This window comes from Melopsittacus undulatus, chromosome Z (genome assembly GCF_012275295.1).
Source record: "Melopsittacus undulatus isolate bMelUnd1 chromosome Z, bMelUnd1.mat.Z, whole genome shotgun sequence".
Lineage (NCBI taxonomy): Eukaryota > Metazoa > Chordata > Aves > Psittaciformes > Psittaculidae > Melopsittacus > Melopsittacus undulatus.
In genome coordinates, this window is record NC_047557.1 from 49793402 (window position 1) to 49817396 (window position 23995).

The 23995-nt window shown below is 41.5% G+C and overlaps 1 protein-coding gene across 3 annotated transcripts in view; it reads right to left on the reverse strand.

Moving 5' to 3' along the window:
* Nucleotides 1-6023: 6023 nt before the first annotated feature.
* The window catches only part of MEGF10 (multiple EGF like domains 10), a 76731-nt gene continuing 58759 nt past the window's right edge, over nucleotides 6024-23995 (reverse strand). Inside the window, exons 16-24 of one of the 3 annotated variants that reach the window (XM_005154895.3) lie at nucleotides 22817-22945; nucleotides 21108-21236; nucleotides 19024-19152; nucleotides 18262-18498; nucleotides 16719-16846; nucleotides 16441-16564; nucleotides 15342-15386; nucleotides 7158-7364; nucleotides 6024-6372 (exon numbers count right to left, since the gene is read on the reverse strand). In XM_005154895.3, the coding sequence (XP_005154952.2) occupies nucleotides 6212-6372; nucleotides 7158-7364; nucleotides 15342-15386; nucleotides 16441-16564; nucleotides 16719-16846; nucleotides 18262-18498; nucleotides 19024-19152; nucleotides 21108-21236; nucleotides 22817-22945 (1289 nt within the window). In that variant the 3' untranslated portion in view covers nucleotides 6024-6211. Of the gene's footprint in view, nucleotides 6373-7157; nucleotides 7391-14465; nucleotides 14481-15341; nucleotides 15387-16440; nucleotides 16565-16718; nucleotides 16847-18257; nucleotides 18499-19023; nucleotides 19153-21107; nucleotides 21237-22816; nucleotides 22946-23995 lie in introns of all 3 variants that reach the window. The other 2 variants (XM_031054218.2, XM_031054219.1) reach the window with 2 other exon arrangements.

A 23995-nucleotide genomic window follows, 5' to 3' on the forward strand; every position in this document is an offset into this window, starting at 1 on the left:
CCCTCGGCAGCTCAGTGCTCCCGACACCCAACATGGCGGCAGCCGGAAGTAGGACGTTTCTTCTGCCACGTCGGCGGGCGGCCGCTGGGAGGGGTCGCGGAGCTGGGGGATTCTGCTCGCCGCGGCGTAGCGGCACTGGTGCCGTGCGTGGGCTCGTTTTGCCAGTTCTTTCCCTCGCTACATTTGCACGCCAGGACAGAAGGGGCTGGAAGGGAGCTGGTAAAGGAAGAGCCAGCTGTGTGGCTGGAAGCCACCTTGGCAGCTGGTGTTCAGTAAGCTGTCGTTCTGTTGCTGCAGGGCTGTGAGCAGTGGGATGTTTATGGAGCTCCTGCATGGCAGCTGGTGACACATGATGCTGCAGACTGAGTGACAACATGCTCCTCAAAGCCGTTACCAGCCCGCACCGAGGGCATGATAGAAACGGTCCTCCTCTTGCAGAGGGAGCAGTCAGGCTTGCGTTCAACCCAATTCAGGATGCATGGCAGGGAAAATTGGTGGAGGCGTGGCAGTACATAGCTGGCCTCCTCTGAGCATTTGAGGCATACTGAACAGCAGTTGACTAGCTGTGCAGCCATGCTCTTCATGTGCAGCAGTGACCTGGGAGTGATGAATGTGTCTCTCGTTGCCACTGCAGCTAGAGGTATCACACTAGAAAGGAAGAGAGACCATGGTCACTGGCTGGCTTGGGGAGAGTGGAAGAAGTGCCCAGGTCCCTCTAAAAAGGAAACACACCCAGCTCACCACTCCAGGTGAGGAGTCCCCACCCAGCTCACCTCTGCTGCTGCAAGCACAGCTCTGCGGGTCTACTGGCTGCCTGAACCCAGCAGGGCTGGGGAGAATCCTCTGACAGCGCTGGGGTCAGGCATGGAGAGCTGCACTGAACAGCCCCCAAGCACACCAGCACCAAGGCCTCATTCAGGGCTTCAAACCTCACCAGCTGCTCAGCTGAAGTGAAGGGCACAAGCCATCTGTGTGAGACTCAGCGACCAAATGCAGTGAGGGATGCATGGTCACAAAACATCGCTTGGGGACACCAGAACCCATCACTCAGAGATGTCACAGCAGACCAGTCATTCCTGTGGCCCTCACCCCACTAACACTGCAGTTTCAGCACATGCATCTGGGGTTACTGCAATGCCACTGACTACTCCATCCCTGTCTGTTTTGTGCTTGGCGTAAGTACTCCATGCCAATCACCAAGGCCTCGGTTGTGTCTTCTCAGACCACATCAGGACACTGTGGCCACGGCAGACGTCTCCAGGCACATCTGGTTCACTCAGCAACATCTTGTGCTTCCCTGGGTTGCTGCCGAACAAAGGCCCACAGGCCCTCCATGTACTCCAGCACTGCTCGCTAGCCATCTGGCCTCCACTGCTTAGTCCTACAGGGTGTCATGGACTTGCTGTGGTGGATCCTCTATCTTCATCTCCTTCCCATCCAAACCACTCTATGTTTCTATTATGAGTTCTTAATGCCAGTCTCTCATCCTTAAACTGTGCTAGGAAGGAAAAATTTCCCACCTCATCTATCTATAGCCAGTGTTGTAGATCCATGTTTGGGGGTTAGAGTAATAAAAAAGAAATTACATATATTACCCCTTTTAAGTTGTGTTTGTATTTTGATTAACTGTTTTTCTAAGGGTTAATCCAAGGCTGATACCCTAACAAAAAGGGAAAATGCCTTGCTTTTGGCAACCCAGTCTCCATCTTAATCAAGGTTAAAACTTTTAAGTATTCAAGGGACAGGCTAGAAAGCATCACCCTGTTTACATAATTAATTCCTGCAGGAGCAGGCAGTGATCACAGAAGTTCCATAGTTCAATACCAGCCTTGATTTTCTGCATATCTTCTCATAAACTACTTGCTTTCTAAAAAAGGGAAAATAAAATATATTACTTGGTGGTCCAGCACAGACAAGGGTAATATTTTCTATATTTCCCATGCTATTTCCATCCTAAGGAAATGGAAAACGAAAAAAAAAATCAAAGTATTTCTTCCATTAGAAACTTTATTACATTAACCTACAGGTATGTGAAGTGAAATAAATGGTAGTGAAGGGCAGAATGATGAACATCAGTCATCTTTGGAAAATAGATATATTTTCACAACAAAACACTTTTTTTGTTACAGCTAAGAAAAAAGGCCAAGCATACTTGATAAGTTTTCTTTAAAAATACATTACAATTCAATCATATCAAAGTGAAGTCTTGGGGGCTAAAAAACTGGACATAGAAGAGTTAGGTTCAGTGCTCTAGCACTAATAGGAGTGTACCAAATTACATGATTTTATGTACATTAATTAACAAACATGCACCCTTGTGTCTTTAGTAATTTTAACTACTATATATCTAATCTTTAATATAAAGCATTTTGTAAAAATGAGCTCTGTATTCTTTAGTCTGGACTTTAGAGTTTCAGTTTAAGGGTTATTATTTGGACACATACCTAATAAAAATTTCAATTGAAGTCACAGTACTTGAAAAATTCACTATATTTTAAATAACATGTTCCCCACTTTTGATTTTGTGCAACTTCAGTATAAACTTGACTTTGCAGATTGTCTCAACAGAAAGTATGAATACAATGAAATCTTTCCCCTCTAATCTGCATGTACATCTCCAATTAAAATTAATGGGAGTTTTCTGGGTATGTCAAGATAAGGACAAAATTTTATGTGTAACAGTGTGTTGTGATTAAAAGTCTTTGATAACAGTAAAAAGCTTTGAGGTTTATGATGCTTCTAAATGACCAGAACTAATATGCCTACATTATTTAAAACCTAAAGTTTATACTCACTACTTACTTTAAAACCAGCTATTAACTTTGTGCAGCATTTTGCACTTCATTAAACTGATAACAAGTTGCTAAGGGATAGCTATCTCCATTTTCAATGCTATGTTTCTTGTTGTAATGTGAATATATAGAGGCAAGGCATCACTTTCCACTACTGTCTGTGGTGAAGCCAATTCTCTGAGTAGACAGTGTTTGCTAAAATTATTGTATCCAGGACAGTATAGTATGTATGCTCAAAGATATTTAAGTTCTCTGAAGAGCAGACTGTGATACAAAAAGGGCTGTGTGTCTGTCATGAGGATTGAGTTGGGGTTTTCTTAAATCGACTGCTGAGTATACACACTAGCTATACAGGAAACAGCAGGATTGCTAATGTCAGTCCCATGCACTCTTTTCCTTTGGAATGATACACTGCCATCATTTTAACAAGAATATATTACGCCTGCAGACAGTCTGTTTTCTGAGTGTCTACCAAAGATCATTCACTGAAATAAATTCACAAGTCATTTACTTGACCAATGCGTATTGCAAATCCTGCTTAGAAATATGCAGGTATTGCTTAATGCTGACTATGCAGCAGGAGTTTAACCCACAAATAGAAAGGCAGACTTTGGTAATGTGTGTATTTAGAACATACAAAATAGGCAAAATTATCAGAAACTCATCTGTTTACACGAATATTTGGCTGAATATATCACTTGAGGATATGTGACATACTGGAAATTTCCAAACAATTGTAGTCTATTCAGCTCTTCACTTTTTCTCATGAAAAATGAACTGGTTATATTATGATCATCTGTGGTGTCCAAATTTTACACAGAGGATGAAAATAAGGTGTTTTTGAGCTCACAGTTGCTAAATACAGCATTTGCTATTCATGGCTTGAGAGAAGAAAGGTTTTATTTTAAAATCTGTTCATAAGGTACAAACACAAGTATATACCAGTAGCTCTACATGTTATCTATATGCACACAAACCAAATCGATACTTTTCCCTTACAGAAGGATTAAACTGTAACTGGCTTTTGAAATCTTGTAGTTAATTTCTGTACTTGAAAGAATGCAAAAATAATCAAATTATTTATTCCAAAGATATATAAGAAATGCCCAAGGAATTGCAAAAGAGCCAGTGCTCATGGCTAGAAAGAACCAAGTATGTCATGGTGCACTTTATTCAGGCATATACATTCTCAGGCTTGGACACATCCGCAATGATGTCTTCAGTTGCAGATCTCTCATTTAGCACCACTTCAGTGACAACAACTAAAAGCAAACTGTATTTCCATTTCAGCTCTGGGGTTCCTTTTAAAAAAAACAAAAATAATAATCCAAATTTTTTTTCCAGTTTTTCTTTCAGTTGATCCTCTGTTGCATTTAGTATTCCAAAGGCAACTGGTTGTGATTTTCTTCAGAATATATCAATGCTCTCATAATAGTGATAACTCTGTCTCAGACTGTATTACAGTCCAGATGTAACAATAAAACTTGTTGTGGCACTCCATGTGCTAAGTTGGGAAGCACAGACACTGAATTCTTAACCTATTTACTACCTTTCTATCATCATTATCACAGGTCTCATGTGCCAAAATGCAACCCCAAACACAGCTTTCCATTATATGTCATACAATGCAACCACTTGCATCCTTTCCTCATCAATTGGGAATATACCAACCCCTAGGACAAGCTGTTCACAAGAAGCTAGAGAGTACCACCAGGGCAGGGTGGAAAAGCTTGCTAGACCTTGTTTAGCAAGTAGCATCACTGACAGCAACAGCAGCTGAAATAATATTGCGACATCATTTTTAGATTTCTAAAGGTAACTTTCCACTGAAAGAGAATGTCCAACCTATATCAACCATTATTTTTTTTAGGGTGACATGTCTGGGCAACAATTTTCCCTCAATATATGGATACCTTGGCAAATTTAATTTCCCCTGAATTGTGCACTTAAAAAACACGACTCTTTTGAAGGGAGAAAAATGAGCCTTTTGGAAAGATTGTCTCCATCCATACAGTCAACAGAATGTGCTAAACTTCACAGAGGGACTTTTTTTTACTTTTTTTCTGCATTCTTGTTATTATCCTCAACAAAAATGCCTTGTTGGTTTGGATTTTTTTTCCTAGTTAATTTGTTAAGTTAAACTACTATGCTAACTACCTCTGACAGAGATCAGTATGACAGAAATTCTTAATCTTCTCCTCCTGCACAGAGGTGTCTATAACCAGATAAAATAAAAGTCCAGTTAGCAAAAATGCAAAAGAAATGGAGACACAGTGGAGTACTTTTCAGTTACAAGCTAGATCACTAAAAACACAGACACGCAGTGTAAAAATGAAGACACAAGTTAATGAAGAATGGGGAGCACGTTATTAGCAATGCAAAAGACCAGCTTAAGCATGTTTCCCTACATCAACTATAAAAAAAGAAAAGGTGCCTTTTGAGCAAATATGCACAGAGATTGCTTAGTTATTTGTAAGAAAGAAAACAGAACACTTTACTGGTTTTATTCTATATTACAGTCATTATTACTACCTGTTTATAAAATGTAAACCCTTCCTTGCAGTTAAGATTTACAGCAGTCATCACCTTTGTCCACTCCTTACATAGTCAGTTCACGGTGACAAAAATAAACTGATTTAAGTTACATATTTATGAAGTGATTACTGATATGTTATGGATTATTTGTGTACAGCAGAAATAGTGGTCAGAACTGCAACATATGAACAGTAGCAAAAGAGTTGTTGAAGACTGGTGCTGCAGTACCAAGAGATCTTGAGGCATGTAATATTGATGTACACAATGATTTTATCTGCAAAACTGTTCAAGCATAGTATGCCTACCACCAGTAATGGACAAAAACGTGTAATGATGGATTTAGCAAACTGCAGAATTGTGCTTACTTATCCCCATCAGATCTTGTCTCTTAGTATGTCTTGACTAAAGATCAGAATGGAAGGTAAAATTTGGCAAGGCAGTTTTTCTTCTACATAACTAGGAAATCAGATCACCTATATGAAGTGGTATTTGGTAAATTGCAGTGTTGTGGGAGTATTTCTACTCAAACGTGACAAACATGAAGTCTATATTTAAAATTGTTGAAATGGGTTGTTATCAACACTGATCTGCAAACTAATGTTTTTAAGCCAGTATATTTCAGTATAAATGTGTTGCATACCTGTTTCTATAAAAATTACTGCCATGGAAAAAAAAAGCATGAACAGGATCCCCAGAGTGTGGCATTTGTCCATCTGTCACTTGTATACACAATACAAACCTCATGCTGAGATTCTGTTTAATGTACAGCAGTTGTCTGCTGGACAGATTAGGAGCCAAGTATGATGGTAAAACTTGAGGAAGGAGCACAATCATGCCACTTTGCCCCTTCAGAGTCCCACTGTGCTACACATCAGCTTTTGGGGTCATTCACTGCTGACCCCTTTTGCAGAGGATTTGGGGCTATCTCGAACTGGTAGCAAGTCATAATGACATGGAATATGGCTGTTTTTTGGAAGATCATAAGGATCCTGGCTGAAACGTCCACTGCTGCTGAATGCTCCCTGGACAACACTCACCGTAGGTTCTGTGATAAAAGAAAGCACATACTTTTAACACCAGAAGTGGCAAAGAGAAGGCAAACACTGTATTTCATTTCAGTTTACATTAAAATTTATCCCCTCCTTTCTGCATCAATATAGAGATTCCTTGTCAGGTTTAGCCCTGAAATACAGGTGTAAAAACAAAGGCTGATGTTTAGGGGTCTTGGCTTCAAAACAAAAACAAACAAAAAAATCCCAAATCACCCACAACTTGATCAAGATTTTATAAAAATCCTTAGAAATACCATTAGGACAACTACCTTTCCGCACAATCCCAAAGTTTTCTGTAACTATACTAGAAGAGTAGCTAGATGGGGCCCATATCAACAACTACTACATCTGTCAGTGAAGATGCTGTTTATTTCTGACCAGGGGGAGAAAACAGATCTTTCCTATCCCTCCCATAAACTTAATCCAGCTGTATTCAGTACTTGACAGCCTAATATAGCATTGAATTATACTGCAGCCAAATGCGAAGCTTATCTTATGCTGTTGTTTAAACAAAGGCTTTAAAACCAGGGAAATTCAGTGATACCTCTAGGTTACAGAACAGAGCCAAAGGTATTTCAAGCTCTGTTCTTGTGAATTATAATGCTTATGTCAAAAGAACAAGATTGTTACAGCTTTTCAGCAGAAAGCAGAATCTGAATGCATCATCCTTTTTTTTCAGTAATTTTTCATGTGTTCTGTTTAGAATGATTCAAAGAACAAAACCCCTGTGCTCTTTGTTCTTAACCTTCCAACATCTAGAAGTAGATTTTGTACTCACCAACTTCGTAAATGTTCTTGTTGGCTGAAGCAGAGCCAGCAATCTCAGCATATGGGGAGTCTCTGCGTGCTGGTGACTTCATTTCAACATATCCACATTCTGAACTTTTTGGTACAAGAGCCGGTGGGTCTTTTATGGTAGCATATGGGTTCTCAGAACTACTTAAAGAGCAACTACTTAAATTGTATTCTGAGTTCTTCACTAGATCTGCAAAAATTAAAGCACGTTGTTCTCTCAAGCATGCTACACACTATGGACATTGCTGCTAACCAGAGCATTCTTTAATTTTGAGTTCAAAAAAGTTACCCATAAATGATTATTTAAGTAGAAACCAGTCATAACACTTTGAAATTGTTATACAGCAAAGTACCTCTAATGGTATGCTTTTTTATGGGCTTGATCTTGGCAGCAGGAAATTTCTTTTACAAGGTCTGAGAACCTTCAGTTCTCGTTAAAGTAGTAGCCAGAATTAACTACAGAAAATGTGTCGAATCAGTTTTTAAGAGGAACTTCAGAATACTTCTTGCCTTTCTAATTGCTAAACCCAGGATACTATTAAATTAAGTGATCTAAGACTGTTCCCAATGGCAGTGTCTGGGCAAATGGTAAGGTGAAGTTAAGGATGGCCAGTTTGATCATCTTAGGAAACTGAATGCGCACAAGTCCATGGGACCTGATTAAATCCATCCATGGGTCCTGAGGGAGCTGCAGGATGAAGTTTCTAAGCCACTGTCCATCATATTTGGAAAATCATGGCAGTCAGGTGAAGTTCCCAATGACTGGAAAAAAGGAAATATAACCCCCATTTTCAAGAAACCATTTTAGGGCACGTGAAAGACAATGAGGTGGCTGGTGACAGGCAAATGCTTCCTGACCAATTTGGTGGCCTTCTATGATGGGGCTACAGAACTGATGGACAGGGGTAGAGCAGTTGATGTCATCTACCTGGACTTGTGCAAAACGTTTCACACTGTCCTGCACAACATCCTTGTCTCTAAACTGGAGAGACATAAATTTGATGGATGGACCACTCAGTGGATAAAGAACTGGCTGGATGGCCGCACACAAAGAGTTGTGGTCAATGGCTCAATGTCTGGCTGGAGATCAGTAATGAGTGGGGTCCCTCAGGGATCAGTGTTGGGACTGGTCTTGTTCAACATCTTTGTTGGTGACATGGACAATGGAATTGAGTGTGCCCTCAGCAAGTTTGCCGATGACACCAAGCTGTGTGGTTTGGTTGATACACTGGAGGGAAGGAATGCCATTCAGAGGGACCTTGACACGCTTGTGAGGTGGGCTGATGCCAACCTCATGAAGTTCAACAATGCAAAGTGCAAGGTCCTACACCTGGGTCGGAGCAATTCCAGGCACAGCTACAGATAGGGAGGAGAAGAGATTCAGAGCAGCCCTGCAAACAAGGACTTGGGGGTGTTGGTCGATGAGAAAATGAACATGAGCTGGCTTCAGTGTGCGCTTACAGCCCAGAAAGCCAACCGTATCCTGGGCTGCATCAAAAGGAGCGTGACCAGCAGGTTAAAGGAGGTGATCCTGCCCCTCTACTCTGCTCTCGTGAGAACTCACTTGGAGTATTGTGTGCAGTTCTGGTCTCCTCAACCTAAAAAGGACATGGAGCTGTTGGAACAAGTCCAGAGGAGGGCCACGAGGATGATCAGGGGACTGGAGCACCTCCTGTATGAAGACAGGCTGAGAAAGTTGGGTCTGTTCAGCCTGGAGAAGAGAAGGCTGCATGGAGACCTCATAGCAGCCTTCCAGTATCTGAAGGGGGCCTAGAGGGATGCTGTGGAGGGACTATTCATTAGGGACTGTAGTTACAGGACAAAGGGCAATGGCTTTAAAGTTAAACAGGGGAAATTCAGGTTCGATACAAGGAAGAAGTTCTTTACTGTGAGGGTGGTGAGGCACTGGAACAGGTTGCCAAAGTAATGCTCCATCCCTGGCAGTGTTCAAAACCAGTTTGGACAGAGCCTTGAGTGACATTGTCTGGTGTGAGGCATCCCTGCCCATGGCAGAGGGTTTGGAACTAGATGATCTTAAGGTCCTTTACAACCCTAAGCGCTCTATGATCCTATAAGAATTTGAGTATGAGGCCACACTGAAAGAGTAACCAGCTTCTTCAAAAGTTTCCATAAGATGCACATAGAACTGGAAAGAAAACATCAGGTAGCTTGTTATTTCAGGATTTAACTGAAGGACAGATAACTGTAGTTTAGGAGAAGATATGTTTTCTTATGCTGGGAAGAGATTTTGTGGTGCCTGTGTTCCTTTGTTTTCTGTGTTGTTCTGGTTTATGCTGTGTTATTTAAGCTTTAGAGCTAAGTCTTTCTCAGCTTGTTCCTGACTCTGAAAATGCAGCATGAGACCAACCTTAGTGAACCTGTCAGTGGGTAGTGCTTAACTTTGTGACTGCTTTAATATATTTTTAATTGGGCTTCCCTTAACCATAGAATTGTTTAGGTTGGAAAACACCTTTAAGTTCATTGGGTCCAACTGTTAACCCAGCACTGCCAAGTCCATCACTGAACTATGTCCATAAGCACCACATCTACACATCTTTTATGTATCTCCAGGGATGGTAATTCCAGCAATTCTCTGTGGAGCCTGTTCCAATGCCTGATCACCCTCTCTGTGAAGAATTTTTCCTACATCCAATCTAAACCTCCCCTTGTGCAGATTGAGGCCATTACCTCTTGCCCTATCACTTTTTACCTGGGAGAAAAGACTGACCAGCACCTCGCTACAACCTCCTTTCAGGTAGCTGAGAGATTGATAAGGCCCCACCTTGAGCCTTCTCCAGACTCAAAACCCCCAGGTCCCTCAGCCACTCCTCATAAGACTTACTCTCCATACCCTTCAGCAGCTTCATTAGCCTTCTCTGGACCCACTCCAGAACCTCAACATCTCCCTTATAGCAAGGCACTCACTTGCTGAGGGGACTAGCTTGAGAGAGGACACCTGTAACACCGGAGCGGAGCCGGGGTAAATCAGCGTCCAGAAGCCTCACCACAGGGAGACAAGAGCCACTGAGGAGGGAGCCCCGGGTCCTTGACAGGACTTGCCCAAGAGCTCAGCTACCACAAGGAGGTGACTCACCAGGGGCGGAGACAGGAGGAGTGGCACCAACTGTGAGTGCTTAAAAACCTACTCAGGGAGCGCGGTGACCAGGAGCGGGGCGAACAGAGCAGGTGAACAGAGCAGGCAAACAGAGCAGATCGAGGCAGTTTGTGCGGCAGCTCGCGTGGGCAGGCGAGCGGGATGGTGAGCACTCGCCGTATGACCAGGGTCCGGTCTGGGAGCTCTGCCCCAGATGCCCCAGTGGTGGCCAGCGTAGGCACCCAGACAGAGCCAGTAAGTGGGGAGGCTGCGGTGCAGAACTTGGAGTGTAGAGAGTGCCTGCACTGGTCTTGTGAGGGAAACGTGCAGAATGGGCAGGGCTGCGCTCGCTGCTCCCTGATGGAGGTCCTCCTGCAGCAGGTGGCTGAGCTACGGGATGCTGTCAGTAAGCTGCAAGATGTCAGGAAAGCTGAGAGGAAGCAGGACTGCTTGCTCCAGGACCTAACAGCACAGGGGCCTCAAGATTCCCCTCTAAGTCATGGAAGAAAGAAGGGGGTTGTTGATCAGGGAAGCTGAAAATTAGTAACAAAAAAAAACAACAAAAGGAGGAAGAGAGCAATTAAAAGCAAGGCGTTTCCTCCTAAATCTGCTGTACCCACCCAGAACCGCTTTGCTGTCCTGCAGGGGGCTGATGAGGAAATACACTTGCATCAGAAACAGTCACTGGTGCACTGGTACAGAAGATCTCTACTGGTGCCGCCAGGAAAAAGCAGCGGGTTGTAGTAGTAGGGGACTCTGCCTTGAAAGGGACAGAAGCGCTCATCTGTCGGCCTGACCCGGTCGCAAGGGAGGTGTGTTGCCTACCTGGGGCACGGATCAGGGATGTTGCGGAGAGGCTGCCTGCTCTAGTAAGTCCCACGGACTATTACCTGCTTCTAGGGATACATGTGGGTGCTAGAGATATAGATAGTAGTAGCCTGAGGAGTATAAAGAAGGACTACAGAGCTCTGGGAGAGGTGGTCAGGGGTTCTGGAGCTCAGATAGTCTTTTCGACAATTCTCCAAGACACAGGGGAGGACCTTCCAAAGGCAAGGAGGATTGGACAGGTTAATAAATGGTTGAAAGGGTGGTGTCATAGTCAAGGGTTTGGGTGTCTTGGACATGGGGCCCACATTTGTAGGCCAGGCCTACTGGGGGCTGGTGGAACTGCTCTGATAAAGAAAGGGAAGAGTGGCTTTGCTGGGAGTCTTGCCAGACTTGTCAAGGATGCTTTAAACTAGTTGTGCGGGGGAGGGGAGCATCATTCCATCCCAACACACCCAGTCAGTTGCCAGCACCTATAATAAATACTCTGAGCAATGTAGTAATATTCTAGCCGCTCCAGCCACTGAGCAGGCTTCATCTGGAGCTCGGATCAGATGCCTCTATACAAATGCCCGTAGCATGGGGAATAAACAAGAGGAATAAGAGATGTGGGCACATCTACAGGGCTATGATATAATAGGCATCACCGAAACATGGTGGGATGGCTCCTTTGACTGGAGTGTTGGAATGGAGGGTTATAGGCTTTTTAGAAAAGACAGGCCCAGTAGGAGGGGAGGGAGAGTTGCCCTTTATGTTAGGGATAGGCTGGAGACTATGGAACTCTCTCTGGGGACAGGTGATCAGTTAACAGAAAGTTTGTGTGTCAGGGTTAAGGGGAAATCGGTGATGGGACACATTACTCTGGGGATCTGTTACAGACCGCCTGATCAAGAGGAACCTGTGGATGAAGAACTCTTCAGACAAATAGGAAAAGCCTCACACTCGCAGGCCCTTGTTCTCATGGGGGACTTCAACCACCCTGACATCTGTTGAGGTGACGATACGGCCTGGTACAAGCAATCCAGGAGGTTTCTCGATTGTGTGGAAGACAACTTCCTTCTGCAAGCAATAAAGGAGCCAACGAGGAGAGGTGCCCTGCTTGACCTCGTGCTCACCAACAGGGAAGGGCTCGTTGGAAATGTGACTCTCCAGGGAAGTCTTGGATGCAGTGATCACGAGATGGTCGAATTTGAGGTCCTCAAGACAGTGAGAAGAGCGTGCAGTAAGCTCACTGCCCTGGACTTCAAGAGAGCAGACTTTGGCCTCTTCAGGAACCTGCTTAGCAAGGTTCCATGGGATATAGCCCTAGAGGGCAAGGGGCCCAAGACTCTTGGTTAATATTCAAGGATCACCTGCTACAAGCTCAGGAGTGTTGCATCCCGACTAGAAGGAAGTGCAGCAGGAGGGCCAGGAGACCTCCTTGGATGGGTAAGGAGCTGCTGAGAAAAATTCACAGGAAAAAAGAGGCTTATAAAAGGTGCAAGCAAGGACAGGTGGCCTGGGATGAATACAGGGATGTTGTCAGGGTAGTTAGGGACCAAGTTAGGAAAGCTAAGGCCCAATTAGAGCTAAACTTGGCTAGGGATGTTAAAGATAATAGGAAGGGATTTTATAGGTATGTAGCAGCTAAAAAACAGACTAGGGACAATGTAGGCCCCCTCCGGAGACTTTCGGGAGAACTGGCTACACAGGACTTGGAGAAGGCTGAGGTTCTGAATGGCTTCTTTGCCACGGTCTTCACTGGCAAAGGCTCTGACTGCAGCACCCAAGTCTTGGAAGGCGGACACAGGGACTGTGAAAACCTAGACCTTGGGCCCACTATACGAGAGGATCTGGTTCGAGACCATCTTAAGGATCTGTTTCGAGACTATCTTAAGAACCTGAATGTACACAAGTCCATGGGACCTGATGAAATCCATCCGCGGGTCCTGAAGGAGCTGGCGAATGATGTTACAAAGCCACTGGCCATCATATTTGAAAAATCATGGCAGACAGGTGAAGTTCCTGATGACTGGAAAAAGGGAAATATAACCCCCATTTTCAAGAAGGGGAAAATGGATGACCCGGGGAATTACAGACCAGTCAGTCTCACCTCTGTGCCTGGCAAAATCTGGGAGCAGATTCTCTTGGAAGGCATGCTAAGGCACATGAAAACAACAAGGTGCTTGGTGACAGCCAGCATGGCTTTACTAGGGGAAATCCAGCCTGACCAATTTGGTGGCCTTCTACGACGGGGCTACAAAAGTGATGGACAGGGGTGAAGGGACTGGTCTTGTTTAATATCTTTGTTGGTGACATGGACAGTGGGATTGAGTGTGCCCTCAGCAAGTTTGCCAATGACACCAAGCTGTGTGTTTCTGTTGATATGCTAGAGGGAAGGAATGCCATTCAGAGGGACCTTGACACGCTTGTGAGGTGGGCTGATGCCAGCCTCATGAAGTTTAACCATGCCAAGTGCAAGGTCATACATCTGGGTCGGAGCAATCCCAGGCACAGCTACAGGTTGGGCAAAAAGAAATTCATGGTAGTCCTGCGGAGAAGGACTTGGGGGTGTTGGTCAATGAGAAAATGAACATGAGCCAGTTTCAGTGTGCACTCACAGCCCAGAAAGCCAACTGTATCCTGGGATGCATCAAGAGGAGCATGACCAGCAGGTCAAAGGAGGTGATCCTGCCCCTCTACTTTGCTCTCGTGAGACCTCACTTGGAGTATTGTGTGCAGTTCTGGTCTCCTCAACATAAAGAGGACATGGAACTGTTGGAACAAGTCCAGAGGAGGGCCACGATTACTATCAGGGGACTGGAGCACCTCCTGTATGAAGACAGGATGAGAAAGTTGGGTCTGTTCATCCTGGAGAAGAGAAGGCTGCGTGGAGACCTCATAGCAGCCTTCCAGTATTTGAAGGGGGCCTACAGGGATGCTGTGGAGGGACTATTCATTAGGGACTGTAGTGATAGGACAAGGGGTAACAGGTTGAAACTTAAACAGCAGAGGTTTAGACTTGATATAAGGAAGAAATTCTTTACTGTGAGGGTGGTGAGGTACTGGAATGGGTTGCCCAGGGAGGTTGTGAATGCTCCATCCCTGGCAGTGTTCAAGACCAGGTAGGATGAAGCCTTGGGTGATATGGTTTAGTGTGATGTGTCCCTGCCCATGGCAGGGGGGTTGGAACTAGATGATCTTAAGGTCCTTTCCAATCCTAACTATTCTATGATTCAAGGTGCAGCCTCACAAGTGCAAGTACAGGGGGATGATCACTGCCATGGCCCTGCTGGCCACACTATATATACAGGCCCGGATGCTGTTGTCCTTCTTGGCTGCCTGGGCCCAAGCTGCTCATGTTCAGCTCCATCAGTCAGCACCCCCAGCGACTTTTCCACGGAGCACCTTTCCAGCCATGCTTTCTGAGGCCTGCAGTGTTGCATGGGGTTGTTGTGACCCAAATCCAGGAAATGACAGGTATAATAAAACCACTCCTTCAGCTCAGTTGTCCTGTATTATACACAAGGTGACAAACCATCTGCTTTTTGCGTACATATTTGTCTCATTATTCATATTAACACCTAGCTACACCTTTTTCAGTTTCTGGGTATCCAGGCAATTCTAGTCACCCTTGGCACACCCAAATCATGTAACAAAAATAGTGCCACATACCAATACGGTCCATTATGATATCTTACAAGAAAAACAGATAATTCAAAAGATAAAAATATCATCACAACCCTGAAATTCTGAAGCTTTTAATTCCTCTCTATTCATATTTTCATACCCTTTTCAAAGACCTCAGTTAATGTGATGAAGCAGTGCAGGCTTGCAGTCATGCAGTCCTACCATACTGGTCGCAAGATTCTATCGCTTTTAAATCCTTTCATCAGAGGCAGCCTGCATCCTTACCTGGCTCTCTAGGCTGAATTCAAGGGCCATCCCTGTTCTGCTGTCTGTTTAGAATAGAACTATTTTGTGACTCAGCTGTTACAGAAACATTTGATAGATGTGACACATAGGGGACATAAAAAGGCTTGGCTTGTTGTTTTTGTTTTTTCGTAATTTGTTGGGAATTTTATTTTATTTTATTTTAACCTTCCTCTCAAAAGAAAAAAAATAAAAAAGTCATGCATTGATTTAATGTCTAGGAAAGCTTAACCCAAAATTATTTTATGTTTTCTTCACACAGAAACCAAAGATAAATTAGAAGAGTAAACTGAATGTCTACACCATTCACTTAAATCCATCAGAAAATCACCTCACCTTTCAGGGACTTTCCCAAATATCCCCTATCAAGTCCAAAAGCACCTGAGAAAAACAACACAAATAAACAGAAAAGTTTTAAAATTAGAGAAAAATTATTAGATAACAGCTTCTAAAGCTTTTAAATTTGCCTTGGAACTAATTTCAACCTCAGCAGAATAATTCTCTTATAAGCCGTGTGAAACTGCCTGATATAGGGGTACAGAAGCATTGCTACTACTTGCTTGCATGCTTTCAAACAGTAGCTTTCTGAACAGGGAAAGTGATTAAGGTCATAGAGCACCATGGAATAAACTAGTTCAACCTCACATATGTCATGGGCCATTACGTTCCCCCACTTACTGTTGAATGAGCCTAATAACTCCTGTTTGTTTAAAGAGTATTTTTAGTCTGGATAAACCGTATCTACCAGAAAGGTGTCCTGTCTTGACCTGAAGAACACAGGGTATGTAAAGTTTGCTCCATTTCTTGGTACTTTTCTTACAAAGTTAACCACTCCCATTGTGTTGTCCAAGGTCATTCTGTTCCAGTCCCTTGGCCTGCAGAAATGGCCTAAACACCTATTGTACAAGTCTACAGCTTTGTAATTATCTGTTAGTAACCGATTTCTCTCAATATAAATCCCAGTGTAAACATCAGCAATCAGCAGTGCCTGACAGCTGTCTTCAGAGACCTGGCACTTACTTGATTACTAATCCATATGCAACTCCTAATTTATTTTAAAAGAATATGTAATTTTTGTACCATGTAAAAACTGTACAAAAAGCAGACCCTTATTGTACAGTACGCATTATTTTATGAAGCTAATTGATAAGCAAATTTTTTTATAAAAATAAGATACTTCTCACATCATGTCTCCATTGGTCATCAGACTAATTCGCTGTGACTGATTCACTGTTCCTCAAAAGGAGTTACTTTTTTATCTCTAAGAATGCTGCCTTAATGGAAGGTCATATCCATGGCCCTGAACCTCACACAGTCTAACAAGCCTGGCATTACCCTAAGTGGAGAACCAGGAAAACATCCCTGCTTTTCAGTCCATCCCAAACACACTAAGTAACATTCACATTCTCCTTATTGTTTTATTTTTTCTTCTTACCAAGCTCATTGAGGTAGCCACCATGTTTCCAGTCTGCAGGCAGTGTCCCTGTGTAGTCCATGATGTTGCCTCGTTTTCCAGGTTCCACATTTTTAAGGTTCACAAACAGCTGGCTGGTTTTTGCCTGTATCAAAGTAAGATACGTTATAGAAACTAAAACTGATGGAAAGTTGCTGAATTTCCATGTGATAATCAGGGAAAGTAAAACTAAAAAGAAACATTACAGAAACAAATCAAAGGCTCATTTACACAAAAGGATCCAGATTTTTATGCTTTACCTTTGCCATGGTCAGCCTGTCTATGTTGTTGACATGAAGTGGGGTAGTGCACTGAGTTAGAGTATGATAACTAGGATTAGAGAAATAGTGGCTGTTTGCATTTCCACCACTACCATGAGGAATGGTTTCTGAAATGGAAAAGAAATACAAATAAACAAGTAAAAATAACATAGCATTTCTTTCTCAGGATATGTTTTTGACAGTACTGTACTGATTTCAGAATCTGATTTGGTTTCTTGGGAAAAGAAAAAAAAAAGTTTAAAAATCTTGCATTCATTTGAAGAAATTAGAGGTAGTAACTGACTAGTCACTGCCTGAAGTTTCAAATCTCAAATTCTCTGTATTGGAAACAGATGGTGGAAAAGAGAGTATGTTAAAGATCTATAAAATCATAAAAATATACAGAAGGCAAAGAAAGAAGTACTCACTGTTCTTCCTAATAAAAGCAAGGGTACCTAATAAATTTATAGTAAGTGAGTTTAAACCTAACAGAGCAAGCAGGTTTTCACTCAACATACAAAGGAGTAGAAGTGAAGAAACAGAATAGGTAAAAGTTTGTTCTCAATTACAGTAATGGTTATTAAGCACTGTGATTTAAATATGCCTTTTGGTTGAGAAGATTCCTATGCTGGTAATTGTATATTTAGGAAAGTACGGAAGGCATATCGCTATACTTGTTAGATATGCCACGTAGTTTCATGTACTCATCCACATGCACTTTCATAGGATGAAAACTCCTGTTTCAGGAGCATTGCTCCTTCTCTTAATTTGTCTTAAACTCTGCTATCTGCCTCTGTACAGAATCTTGCCACAACTAATGTAAAATCCTGATTTTCTACAGCTATAACAGTCTTTCTGTATTCAAGCTGTTGGCATTGAATTTAAAGTCTCAGTAGAAACTATTTTTTGCCACACTTTTCTGTTCTGTTTAAAAATAAGCAAAGAGGAATAGAAACATCCATACTTCCACTTTTTAGTGCAGAAAAGACATTTGAGGGTTCAAAAAGTTGGTAAAGCAAGGTATATGGGCACTTGTTCCTTACAGTTAATGCATCTTACCAGGTTAAGCCATGTTTGTAGTATCAAAAGCAGAGATTAAAAGACTATGATGCAGAACAAGCTAAGCAGCTACAGATGCTGGCACCTGAACTCAGGTGAGCTGTCTCTGATAGCTGAAAGGTAAGCACACAAGTCTACTATTGCGTCCCACTGGCCCTGTGTGCCAGTTCACGAGCACTGCTGTCACTGTGGTCTCAGGGGCTTCTCTCCTGTGAAAGGCAAGTTAAGAGGAGTGTCTCACTCTTCCCCTTCCTAAAGAGGGAAACCCTCCCTAGCCTCTCCATCCAGGAAAGCTTCCAAGGCAGAACCAGTCATCCTTTTTGAAATAAGTATTTTCCTCCTCACAGTAGCCCTCGCTAATGCAGAAATGTGAAACATGCACAATTAAGCCCTGTTAGGGGCACAGCTGAACCACTTCAGGGCTCAGCTAAAAAAGCACGAGATCAAGAGACAGAGAAAAATCCTTGTTCTAAATACCACTTACCTGAAATGGTGTAATCAGCATTGATGACCCTCATAGCAGGGGTATAAGTCACTGCAGGCATATTTGTTTCTTTTCCTTTCTGCTTTTGTCTGTAAATTATGAACAGCACTAGCAGGAAAAGCACAACCAATACAAGAATAATGATGCCTGCTATAGCCCCTATCTGGTAAGAATCAGCAGGGATGGCAGTACTGGTACGGCTTAAACTGTTCAAGTTTCCCACTATAATTACACCAGCTGAAATACAAGAAGAAATGAAAATACGTGGCATAAATTCAGAGGCTTATGTGTCAGCAGCAGAAGACAATATTTCGCTTCTATACCTTTCTGCTAATTTAACTGCATTTAATAATGCCAAAATAGAACTATTTCAGAAAGCAATATGAAGACAATCCTAGCCTTAAGGAAAAGCATTCATCTTCTTCAAAGAAAGATATATTTTCAAGGAGTTCAAAAAATAAGAACACTCACTAGGCAAAAGCAGAGAGCAGGTAAAGCCCATGCTCTATCAGCAGCTTGGGACAGCACAGCACTGCAAAACATACTATGAAATCTACGCTTGAATGCTTTGCTCCAACAAACTATCACTGAGGCATTTAGTATTTTAAAAAATCTACAGAGCATGTATAATTTAATAGAATGGACTATTTAAACACACATTCCTTATCAGGTTAATTTAATGAATAATATAGATATGGCATTTAATATATTAATCCAAGTTTTATATAAAACAATTACAATTTTATTGCATCTAGGTTTTACCTTGATCACACCTGGCCCCTTTCCAGCCTGGGCTGCAGTAACATGTTCCTGTGATGTGATCACAAGTTGAGTTGTTCAGACAGTCACATATCTGCCGGCATCCATACCCATATGTGCCTTGAGGGCATTCTGCACAAAATAAGTGCAAATAAACATCCGACACAGTACTTCTTAAATGTTTTGGTATTACAGATCTACAGCACTTTACATGCTACCATACATTTCTAAACTCATACGTTTTTATATATGGCCAGCAGATGGCAATGTGTTATTAGTAGTAGACCTAACAAGCTGTTCCTGAGAGGTCCTCTCTCTATAGGCATGCATGCGTGAGAAAGGAGATTGTATTTAGAAGTGATTTTCCTTTACTTGTAATGTTGCTGTCACCGAGGCAATGAAATTAAGAAAGAAAAATAAAATAAAATAAATAAAATAAAATAACAAAATCTTACCTCTGCCCTAAACAAACAAAGAACCCCCAAGAACCCCAACATTTAAAAGGTAGAAGACCCTTTAAACTGGCAACAAAGTGCCAGTTTTACACCAGAATGTCAAGTCTCACAGGTTACTCAGATCCCTTCCTGAATTATCACATAATCATATGAGTGGAACCAGACATCTGGCTGGTGTTATGTCATATGACAGATGTGCTGATGTGGTAAAAGAGTAAGAGTATGCCTACCGCATACTTTGGTACTGGAATGTATACATTAAGGAACTACCTACAGGAGAAAAATGGTAAATTATAAAAAACAAGCTCATTGGAAGAGGTTTATGTTATTTTTTTAATAATGAAAAATTACTTCAATACAATAATTCATTACTGATCAAAGTGTCTTCTACATTGTGTAATCAGCATGATACGGAATTACCCTACACTGATAAAAAATATTTCTTTACCACCGCTTCTGTCAGTGAGTGGCTGGTTGCATTACTGTAGTTCTGATGGTCTGAGGAATTTGTGGTATTTCTTCACCTTCTGAGACTCAGTTTCTGAAATCTCGCAGGAGTTTGTAACTATATTAATTTAGTTTTCATCTTTAAAAGAATATATCTCATCTTTTATGTATTTCTAACTTAGAATAATTTACAAGATAATGTAACACAGTGGGTGCCAGATAAATATTCTTACAGTCTTGGTAAATCTAGACTCAAGTTTATATACCTCATCTTTCTCTTGGGTATACCCAGTAACACAAGATTAAAAGTAATGAAGACAATGTCTGGGCAAACCCCATCGCACTATAATGCATTTTGGCATTTTGAAATCTGAATTGGAATGAAAAGTCAATTTTAAAACTTCAATTCAAATTCAGAAATGTAAAAATGTTTAGTTTAATACTGTTAAATCATTACCAGATTATACCATGAATTATAAAATCTATAAAACTTAATTATAAAGCTAGATTTCCTGAAGTATTCAAAATTATTTTTTGTAATTTAGCAGGATGAATAGACTTTTTTGCTCTGCAATATAATGCATGAAGTGTGGGAGCACCACTCTGTAGTGTTAGCAAAACTTGGGCCAAAAGCCCAATTATTCTTTTAATATTGTACAATGTAACACTGTTGATGTCACTGGTGTTATTCTTGTTTTCCTGGGGCAAAGAATCACACACATATGAGAACAAAATAATGCTTTTATCATCAAATTGTTTTGTAAAACCATCTCATAAAGTTAATTTTATCCTGTAGGACTGATGTACTTCTTTATTTTTGTATTAGTTTACATTGTGGTTTAAGCTAATGACAATTACTTGGGTTCATTTGTCACACTTACATGACAGATTTGTTGGGGGTTTTTAGCACTATGTCCAAAATAACTAGAATGAAGTACAAATGCCTCTTGCATGTAGCTATAGATTGAAAGAAACAGCCACTCCAGTCAGAATCATTCTTAATAACTAATTCTGCAGGCTTTGACCTATTTGGAAAAAGCTTAGGTCCAACACTTGAAGCTCTTTCCACATCAGAATTCCCACTAAGGTGAAGAGGTTGTAACACAACACCAGCCAAAACAAGAGAGGTTCAGCTCAGAGTTTAATATTTGCTATCGTGCATGGACAATTCCCATCCCTACTCACTCTGCTCACAATGTTTCCCCATGAACCCTGTGCGGCAGGTGCACTGCCCACTGATGTGGTCACAGTCGGCTCCATTCTGACATTGGCATATCAGTGCACAGTCCTTCCCATAAAACCCTAGGGGACATCCTGCAACACAAAAACAAGCAGGGGAAAAGGAGTGAAACAACTGCTCTGGAAATAACATGCGAATATCCTGGTTAAGTATGTTATTGAGAAGTCATATCTATAGCCCTACTATTCAGCATGGCATTCTATAAACATAATAGTTCAAGACCTACCCTATTTTAAGTGGTTTAAAGTTCATGTTAGGAAAAAAACTACATAAAAATGAGGTTGAGAAATTGCACAGACAGCAGATGTTCAGAAGAAGGCAGCAAGAAGGTCTCTTCAAAGAAATGGGTTTAAGAAGATATTTGAAGGAGGAGAAAGAGGGCAGTTTGTGAACCAGAGCAGGGAGTCTATTCAGTGATAAATGAACCCTTGGACATATTTTTGCACAGCTCCTTGCCAAGATACCATCTCAGCATGAAGACATGTCACCACAGAGAGATCATTATTCATCAGCAGGAAGCAAAATAACCATGATAGCTGACAGCTGAACCAGTATAGTGAATGTCTTCCCGAACTGCATCCATATGGCCCTATAATATATCAGTTATTTCCTGCCACTATGACATTATTCATTTGAAGAAGGAGAGTTCTGATTATATGAAAAAGTGTACTTAAGAACTGAATGCAAAACATAGCAGTCTTAATTTTCTTGAGTTCAAAATAACAGTTGTGCACAGATTACAGACAGCAGGGATGCCCAGATTGAAGGTAAACCAAATTGAAGCTGTAATGTTATAAAGAAGCCAACTTTATCAATATCTATCTCTAATAAATGCTTACTTCTCAAACTTAATATGAACTCTTACCCAGCATACAACAAGTTTGCAGGCAGCCACTGCATGGCTAGTATTTTAATTTTAATGAAAAGTTCTTGGGGAAAAAAAAATAGTGTATTAATTACATGAAGAAAATTCAAAAATTTATGAGTCTAGTGAAGCTAAGTTTCTAAGTTCCAAATAAAATAGCTTTATCAGTGTCTGAATTACAGGTGCTGAGCTAGAGCTGTTGCTGCAATTGATCCTGGAGATAGCAGTTACAGATACAAGATGTACTGTATGATCCTTTTGCAGTGACACCAGGGACTGTGGCTAAGGTAGAAGCTACTTTCATGGCTTCAGTCAGCTGTATGTTATCTTACAAGTCTTGGTCATCAGGTCCCTGCTACTAGAGCACTTCCTAGGGTGGTTTCAGGGAAGGAGGAAATTAAATGGTACCATCATCCCACCCTGTGGGGAACTGCTGAAGAACTGATGCAATTAGTGCCTTGAACTGCAGCCAAACCACACATAGGCAGTGGTAGCATCTGAATGTCAGAGTCATTCTGTGTGCGCATGTGACAGACTCTTCAGGGATGCCCAGCTGCAGCCGAAAGTTGTCTTCTTCTGAAGAAATGCTAAAGAGGATCCCAAATGTAGTGATCAGCACTCTGACAGTGCTTATACAGGGCCTCCCCTGCAACCATGGGGGCAATGTGTTGCACCTTCTGTATCAAAATAGTTCAGCAGCATGGAAGAGATCAATGGTTAAACCATTAAAATACTGAAGAAAAATTCTGTCAACGACTATAGACTAAGGATGGGTAACAAGTCACTTACTTTGTGTACAGTAAAGGCCAGTCCATCCTGGGGTACATTTGCACTCCCCATCATAGGCACTGCAGTAAGCTCCATTATGGCAGTTGCAGGTGTGGATGCAGTTTGGTCCCCAGTGGGAAGGTGGGCAAGCTAAAACAACAATTAATCTCAAATGACAAAGATCCTTGATAAGCTTGAACAGAGCTGCTTACATTCATATATGAGCACTGCTCCATTTGGGGTTTGCTTTTCTTTTAAACATATTTTTTGGGCTGCTTCATTCTGAGAAAAAAATACAGACTTTTTTTTTTTAAACTAAGAAAGCATTTTAGTCTAGATAGAAAGTGCTGAAAAACAGATAAAAGATGTGTGAAAGCAACCAGTGACACATACTTCATATTCAGCACCTAGGACACTCATACCAGCTTTCACATAGAGAAAACCATGCAACTTTCCTTTCTTAATTCATTTTTTAATCTGCAAACAGTTCAATAAGCACAATTAAGGGGATCAGACTTTTAAGCCTCAAAGTGAAGAACAGAGAAGATTGAAACATCTTACAGCCTTAGACCCAAGAGCAATAGACACATCTATTACTTTAGACCAAATACTAAGCTTACTTCTTTTATTTCCACTGTATAGATTCTACACAGTTGCCTAGATGTGGTACATGTAATCAAGACCATACATTAATCACATTAATTCAGTTGCTTCTGTGGGTCCATTAATCAATATAATATTTCTAAAACCCAACTAATTCTCTATAAAAAGGAGATTTTTTTTTTCATTCTCAATCATTTGGACATGTTACGAGATAGAATTTTACTATAGGTTTTTGACTGCTTTGAGGATGTAATGGTGAATGATTTTGATACTATGTGCTGCCATTAGAATACTGAATGGTTCCAAAATGATAATTTAGTATTCACACACAGGAAAAGATAGTTTTCTTCATGTCAGAATATCACTAAATGCAGAAAGTACTCTTAAGAATAGGCCCTTTCTGCTGATTAGAATTCACATCCTGAGGTTTTTATTTGTTTCTTTAGTTAAAGAGATGCATAAGCTAGGAATAGCTTTATGGAGGTACAACACAAGTATTTCACAAGAGATCAGACACTGAAGCCTTAGCTTTATACCTGCATAAGTTTAAAAAGGCTGGTAACTCCTTTTGCTGGTACTGATTTTGTTGTCCAGAGA